Source organism: Nicrophorus vespilloides, unplaced genomic scaffold, assembly GCF_001412225.1.
Source record: "Nicrophorus vespilloides isolate i.1.1-1 unplaced genomic scaffold, Nicve_v1.0, whole genome shotgun sequence".
Classification (NCBI taxonomy): Eukaryota; Metazoa; Arthropoda; class Insecta; order Coleoptera; family Silphidae; genus Nicrophorus; species Nicrophorus vespilloides.
The window spans coordinates 8374-15960 of NW_017096601.1; the positions used below are offsets into that span (position 1 = coordinate 8374).

Genomic DNA, 7587 nt, shown 5'->3' on the forward strand with positions numbered 1-7587 from the left:
ATTTTTTTGCGTTAGCGAAATGGTTGCAAGCAAATTAATATAAATATTAGTTTATGTATATAATATAATTTAAATATAATAATTATTAAAAATTGCTTAAATTATTAAACATTATTACAAAATACGAAAAACAAAAATACTTGCCCATCTTTCTTAGTAGCCTTTGGCTCGATTGCGTGCTTCAAAAGTTCCTCTTTCAAGCAACAGACTGTATCAATTTCCATGTTTCTTCTAACTACTTTATTTTAAAACTTCAACGTCAACATGAAGTATCGATTTTTTTTTTCACTGACAAGAATTTCAATACAAACAGAAATCGGGTTGCCTACCTACGTTCGACGACATTCGTTCAAATGTAAATACTTAAGTACTTGTTAAATGCATTATTTGTTTATAAAGAATACAGATGTTATCATTCTAAAAAATAAGAAATTTGGAAATTTCATAATGTAACAGACGCATCAAAATACAAGTTCTTTCTAAGATAAATCATATGAGAGTACTAGATAAATCGAATATTATTACTCATAGTTGTTTCAATTTTAGTACATACCGCTTCTTCAGAAATGTTTTGTTCTACCTCGAGAAGATTTATAACAGAATAATTTGAAAGCAGATGATTTGAAATTTAAAATACATATTGCAACGGAAATTTTCAAATTAAATCAAACAGTGTATGCAACACACTTAACTACAATATTCAAAATTAGTATTAATGGTAATCAAAGATCTATATAATGAACTATGTTTAATTTAAATTAACGAATATGTTTAATATTATGAAAAAATATATAAAGATAGGTAAAGGACAAAAAAAATGAATATTTTTCTATTTATCACATGCAAAGAAATGGTATGGCTTTTAATAAAACTTTACTTTTATCAATGCCGAGATTGTCCTTGTTTTGAATAGTTGTGTATAGATAAAATGTATCGACCGCTGAAAGGAGAAGAATAGTGAGTAAAGATATTCGATTAATCGTTTTTTTTTTCACAAATTTGTATTGAATGTGTATTTATCAAAAGAGATTTGATATGAAAATGTAAGGAATGATTATTCTTGAACTTGTCGAAACGATATATTTATTTGTAAAAAAGAAACAAAATATTTTTATAATATTTCCTATAAGTTCATCGAAAGTAATATATGAGTAGTATATATGTATATATTATAATTGTAAATGTATTAATAGCAAAAAACTATATGACATGTCATGGTGGCGTAAAGAACCTGTAAAAAATATATCCCGTTGGTTAAATGAGAACGAAAGTTGTTGTTATTATCGAATATAACTGAATGAAGAAGATGCGATAGATTGATGATGAGAAATCAATGAAACGAAACATAACTTATCCTCGTTTAACATCCTTTTGATTACAAATACACGATTAACAGTAATACACATTCATTATTATTATTTATACTAATATTATTATTATTACATTTGTTATGCTTACATTCAAACCAATCGTCTCGATTAAAAAGGGGTTCTTCTTCTCATCAGTATAAAATAGCAGTCTTTTCGAAAGAATTGAACGTCATCTTCATCAATAATATTATTATTATTCTCGTTTTGTTTTTTGTTTTCTCCCATTTCTTTTTATCTTTTTTTTGTTGTTGTTTAATTTTGTAATTTATATATATGTTTTTTTTTTATATATATATAATGAATGGTAAATAAAATACAATTTTGTGTCCCAAAATGTTTTTTCACAGCGCTGAACTAATCTCCTCTTTTCTCTCATCCAGTTTATCCTTCTTTTTGATTTTCTTTCTGCGTTTCGAGTCTCGTGTCTTGGGTGATCGTTCCAGAAGGAAGAGAGCCTCGTGGAAGTCGTCCGAGCTTAAGTTGGACTCCTGAACGTGGAGGACCGAGCTGAGTGCGCCGTCCGTCGATGATTTGGGAAAGCAGAACATTTCTCGCTCACGTTCGGGTTCGTTGGCGCTCTTGGATTTTGTGTTTTCTTTGTTCGATGACCTGTTGGGGCTGTTTGAGATCGACGGAGTCGTGGATCGTATAAGAGAGGGTGTGAATGGTTCAGACGAGAGATTATTGTTTAGGCTAGACGTTGAGATATTCAACGAGCAAGTGGATAGGGGCATGTGAACGCTAAGACTGGACGATCTAGACTGCCTCCCGTTTATAATACTTATACCCGGGGATTTCGGTTCGGGGGTTCGTGATATTGAGACGCCTGAGATGTAGAGGGTTGGCGATTTCGGTATTCCCGTTTCCGATTCGTATTCATTGGAACTGTCCGTCTCCAGGTGATTGATCTTTGGACATTCCGGGTTGATTTTGATTCTAAGGTTTGTGCTTTTCTGCACGGGTTGTATGAGAAATCCTGTGGATTTAGATTGCTCTTTATGCTCCACGACAAGAGTATCTTGCTTCGGAGATTTGACAGCGTGATCCGAGTTCCTGCGGATGATCTCTTGCGGAGGCGGCTGCAGCTTGTTCTGATCGGAGATCAATCCGATGCTCTTGGTTACAGCAATGCGCGTCAAATATTTGTTCTTCGGTAAATGAGCGGAACACAGTTTTGCTTTAAGCGAGGCTAATGGAGTTTGATTATTCTCTTCGGGCTGTGATATGTCTTCAGTCTTATGTACCTCTTTAATTTTCGCATGATTAGTTAAGTTTACGTATAGCTTGCAATCTTCCTCGCTGAAAGATGTCTTCTCATCAACGGACTCTAAAATATTGCACACCTCCATATCTACGTTTATCGAGTCTGACGTCGTTGTATCTTCAATTGAACTCTGACCTTGGTAATAATCCTCCTCCGGATAAGTATGATGAAGCAAAAGGAGTTGCTTCGTTCGGACGGAGGTGGATGGTAGCGCGAGTATCTTTCTAGCAACATCTTCTGGTTTATCATCATGCTGGCTGCTGTGATCCGAATCCAGGTGATATCTGGGCTCATCCCTTTGCATCCCGATCCTAGTTCTTCCCGACTTACGTACGCACAGATCACCCGTCGAATGCGATCTCTTTAAGCGTACATCATTGTCCTCATCGGAATCCATAAAACCGAATCCAAATCCTTTATCGTGTATATCCGAAATCCTAAATCTACCGTCCTCGTTATCGTTGCATGGCTTGAACAGAAATTCCTTATCGCGCTTATTCCATCCATCGCCGCCTATCCTACCGACCTCCAGATTCTTTAAATCGATTTTATGGTTCGCCAAAGACTTCAGAAAATAGTCCACCGTTAAATCGGCGTTGGTTTTTTGATACGTTGTTTCCACGTCGTCCGCATTCAACTTCTTTCCGAACCTTGCAGCGGACTCCTGCAGACTTAACTGTATGGCTAACTTCAATTGGTCGTCGACCACGTCGCTTTTCACGTTATTATTTTTGCTGGATTCCGTTTCAGCTTGAGCCTGCTTCATCCTATCCTCGATCATTTGTAACCTCGACATTTCCAAGGCAATCACCAGCTCCATATTGTAATCAGTGTCTAAAATTAACAAATTTAAAAGATATCTACACATTTAAAATTAACTCACTTCCGCAGCTATGTCTAGTGCATTTTAAGCTGCACTCGTGATCTTTGCTTTTCATAGCATCAAGAGAATCTGAATATCCTATATCGCACTCCTCCGCATCCGAATCGTACTCAGGCCATTGGCAATCACGAAGCCAAGCGTTTGTATGCGAAATATCAATCTGCAACAATCTGAATTATTCTCCATATACCATTAACTAAACTATGATTTACATCTAAGTATCTACGCTTTTTGGCTTTCCTCTGCGCCGGAGGAGTTTCCGGTGGTATTAGCCCTTGAGCGACAGCCCTAATAAACTCGTGTCGTTTACGTCGAGTCAGCATTGTCGTTTGGATGATCACAGTTTTAGGAGTTTTTAAGTAAGGCCTATCGATCATCTCGCTCAACTTCTCAGTTACTTCCTCCAGCTCATTCTATTAATTACAAAATAATTTTATATAATGTTCGTCTCAAAAGTATAAATGTGTACCTGCATAAATTCGAAAATAGTTTTGTTGTAACCATCATCTTCCAGGTAATAACCGTAAACATAAGAACCGCATAAAACTCTCCGTGCTTTCAGCAATTCTCGCACACCTTCCTCTATGAATATGGTACCTTTCGCTCCCAAAGCTAAAATAGCTTAATTAAGATCCATTTACAGCATCCAAGATTGAAATACCTTCAGTTTCTTTTAAACCTAAGCTTTTGGCGAGCACTTCCATTTTCTTTCGAACACCTATAAGCAACGGCTCTTCGAGCTTCTGGCTGTTCTCGTGATTTCTAAAACGCATATAAAAGTGTAAAAACCTCGACATCTCCTGCATCTGATTGTTCCTATCGACTGCTTCTGTAATCAGAACGCCTTGTTTCTCATCGGCTTTGTGCACTGCTTCGAAACGGTTGCAACGAAAGTATCCTCCGGTGGCCGAGCTGTGCTGCTTCCAAGATTCCTGACAAACCCAGCAGAAATCATATTTGCACTGAAATATTGTAAATCAATTGTAAATCACAGTGTAAGTGTGTTTAATCGACTTATTACTTTGGAGCATTTCATGTGATTGCATCCTTCGTTTTTTTGTATTGGACTGCTGCAGTTGGGACACGGCTTAGCATTTGTCACGAGCCATAAGAAGTTTGCGGCTTCTTCCGTTCCGCTGCACGAGGCTTGAAGTTCTTCTGGTTTGACCTCTGCAATCTTCATCTGCCATTCCTGCCACTGGTTGCAACCGCAGGGGGCATGAGCTTCACCTAAATAGTAACGATAATGATTAACTAGTAACAGATTTATCGTATGGATATTTAGTACCTAAACACTCCCAACAGAAGAAATGTGCGTTTCCGCAGTCCACTGCATGCGATGTTACAGGTACGGATTTATTTTTATTATCAGGATGTTCAGCCTCTGGGAATCGGACAGCACGCCCGCACCCCGCAATTGGGCACCATTTGATGCATTTGTTGCTTTCCACGAATGCCTGAAAAATATGTACCACTTAATTGTATTTGCATCTAAATTAATTTGCACATACTTTGATGTCAAATTGTATATATCTTTTGGCAATATCCGGTTGCACTAATTTCTCTATCAGATCTACTGGTACTAGGATGTGGCACTGATACGCTGGACAGAGGATGTGATGGGCATCTCCTTCTTGAATTTTCGTTGTCAGATAGATTTCCCAACAGCATTTGCAGAACGAGTGTTTGCAAGACATCTGCAAACAGTTTTCATTCTTCGGCATGTTTGAGCAGCAGATCTCACACTGAAAATTTAGCAAGTATTACATTTTTTTTTTAAAGCCGACAGTTGAATATTCATGTATACGATTATTTCCGGTTGAGAGTCTTTAGCTGAATCAGTCGATACGGTGGAATCAAAAGATGTTTGGTTGAGCACGGAGGACGGCGGCTTAACTCCGGCGGATTGACAACAATCGATGGGGTCTTTCATCCATTTCTCTAACAAAAGCTCTCGCGACCATTCTGTTGATGATTATGTTTGTTGTTAGAAAATATGTTTATGTATTCAAAGCGTCATACTTGCCATGATTTCTCAATAAAGCTTCGGCAGTGAATAAAGGAATTTTAAGCATGTCTGAAGTGTCCACGAGCAGTTGATCTTTAGCTTCCTGCAAATCTTGGCTTCTAAGACCACTGTAAACCTCCTGTTCGGCTATAATCTCGTCTTCGTTCAAAGTATCGCTGTTATCTGCCTGTAAATAATTATTTTTTTTGTTGCGAGAGTGTAGGAGTAGAGATCAAGCACTTACGAAAACCATTCGGCTCTCGAGAAGCCTAGCAATGTCGTGAAATGATCCCTTCATGGCTAAATCGCAAGGCGTTTGCCTGTCTTTATTCTCCACAAAGAGCGGCGCTCCGTGGGAGAGGAGTAATTCCACGCATCGTTTTAAACCATCATTGGCAGCGCTGTGCAGAGGAGTATTACCTTCCTGCGGGAGACAGAAACTTAACAAATATAGTAAACATGCATTAGATGTTTTGCTTACTTTATCCTGTGCTTCCAGATCAACCTTCTCTCTGCCGCCAGTACTTAAAGGCGCCCCTTTCCAGTGCAGAAGCAATTGAACGCAGGCCGCCCTCCTTTCCTGAGCACTAAAGCTCTTCGTCTGGTTCAACTGGCTGGCGCAATGCAGTACCGTTTCGTTGAAACCATTCCTCTTGTTGGGATTTCCACCCAGGTCGTTAAGAAACGTCCGCAGTAGATGCTTCATCCCTACGAAATAATTCTACATTTACAATCAACAATTCATACATTACGAAACTACTCACCATGCTTGGCAGCGTAATGAAGAGCAGTATTATGGTTGTGGTTGTCCCCGTAGCTCAGATTCGGATCCAGGTTCTTCCTGAGCTCCGGGGAGTTCTGGTATATCTGCATAGCAGCAAACTCATCACCATGCTGGAGATACTTCTTGAATTTTGAGGACGTGCTGCCCATTGCTGTTGCTCATCAATGACCAACATCCAATTCAAATTGCGTCTTCTACTTTCTACTCAATCACCTTCGGGAAACTAACTAACGGCGATATGTTCGGCATTTTCTGTCATGAAATGCAGCAGTATATTGCAACCGGTGCTGCCTTCTGCAACAACGATAACGATTCATTGATAATACCATCTATTTTTAGTTAATTATTAACTGTATAATATGCGCAATTGACTACAACGATTAATCATGTTTTTTATTAATACATGTATGAATTATAAACAAATTTGAACATTAATCTGACACCTGTTTTATTAAAAAAAAGAGGATGCACATATATGTATTGTGCTGTTCTGTAGACATGACATTAATGAAGGAAATGCCAGCAATAACTAGATGGAATGGCGTTAATACATTATCATTTTGGAAATGCCAATGCTTAAAGGTCATGGTGATATATTCACATCATCGAGTATTGCATTCCATTTTCACACAGCAAATTTGATAACTTTCAAAGCGACACTCTCCACACATTCAATTGCATTATGCCTCTAAATAATTAGATCAATATACATTATTAACCACACCTGTACTTGATTGCACTTTAATAATATAAAAACGTTTATTACATATACTAATTATTTTATAATTCAATGAATTAAATAACAAAAAAAAACTAATGCAAACTATACAATATATGCAATTTGAGTAAAGTAATAATTAATAATTGTACTAATTACAGATAAAGGATATAGAAAGGACATAAATATGACACAATTGATTATGTTATTATAACACAAAGTTTTCATCATTATTTGAAATAGAATTTGTGATAATGATGATGAGATTGATGATATTTTATTTCAATACTTTTGATATCATTGTTTCTTTTGTGCAATGTTTAATTTTAATGGAAAGGTAGGAGGTAGCAATATGGGAGGTTCATGCAGGAGTTTCATATTACCGGCGTGCTTTTTCTACGTATTTTTGGGTTGATTATGATATTAGTATGATTGTTAACTCACCCATTGGTCGTGTACTTTATTAACCGACATTTTCTTTGACCGTCTTCGATGGTTGACACATTTGACAACAAATTGACATCTTCGCGGTGGTCGTAGGACTTGGATTTCGTTCGCCG

The 7587-nt window shown here is 37.3% G+C and overlaps 2 protein-coding genes across 3 annotated transcripts in view; both read right to left on the reverse strand.

The window, feature by feature from the left end:
- LOC108557552 (TBC1 domain family member 31) overlaps positions 1-224 on the reverse strand; it is a 3316-nt gene extending 3092 nt beyond the window's left edge. Inside the window, exon 1 of the mRNA XM_017914107.1 lies at positions 141-224. Coding sequence (XP_017769596.1) covers positions 141-224 — 84 coding nt within the window. The remainder of the gene's footprint in view (positions 1-140) is intronic.
- A 1431-nt stretch (positions 225-1655) lies between these two features.
- On the reverse strand, positions 1656-7587 carry LOC108557555 (ankyrin repeat and IBR domain-containing protein 1-like). 2 transcript variants are annotated; one of them, XM_017914112.1, is made up of 14 exons: positions 7472-7587; positions 6290-6603; positions 6007-6233; positions 5770-5949; positions 5544-5712; positions 5325-5482; positions 5029-5262; positions 4806-4974; positions 4539-4747; positions 4179-4479; positions 3987-4129; positions 3730-3930; positions 3518-3677; positions 1656-3468 (listed from the first exon to the last, which is right to left on the reverse strand). In XM_017914112.1, the coding sequence occupies exons 2-14, from the start codon at positions 6456-6458 to the stop codon at positions 1712-1714; spliced, it is 4077 nt and encodes a 1358-aa protein (XP_017769601.1). In that variant the 5' UTR covers positions 6459-6603; positions 7472-7587; the 3' UTR covers positions 1656-1711. The 2 variants fall into 2 exon arrangements, with proteins under 2 accessions (XP_017769601.1, XP_017769602.1); XM_017914113.1 differs by lacking the exons at positions 5770-5949; positions 6007-6233; positions 6290-6603; positions 7472-7587 and having other exon boundaries at positions 5540-5618.

Excerpts from the sequence above, each read along its gene's own strand:
- LOC108557555 (XM_017914112.1), bottom strand. The coding sequence starts at position 6,458 with ATGGGCAGCACGTCCTCAAAATTCAAGAAGTATCTCCAGCATGGTGAT. Across the intron at positions 6,234-6,289 it reads TCATTACGCTGCCAAGCATG|GGATGAAGCATCTACTGCGG; the intron begins GTGAGTAGTTTC and ends ATTATTTCGTAG. Across the intron at positions 4,975-5,028 it reads ATATACAATTTGACATCAAA|GCATTCGTGGAAAGCAACAA; the intron begins GTATGTGCAAAT and ends CATATTTTTCAG.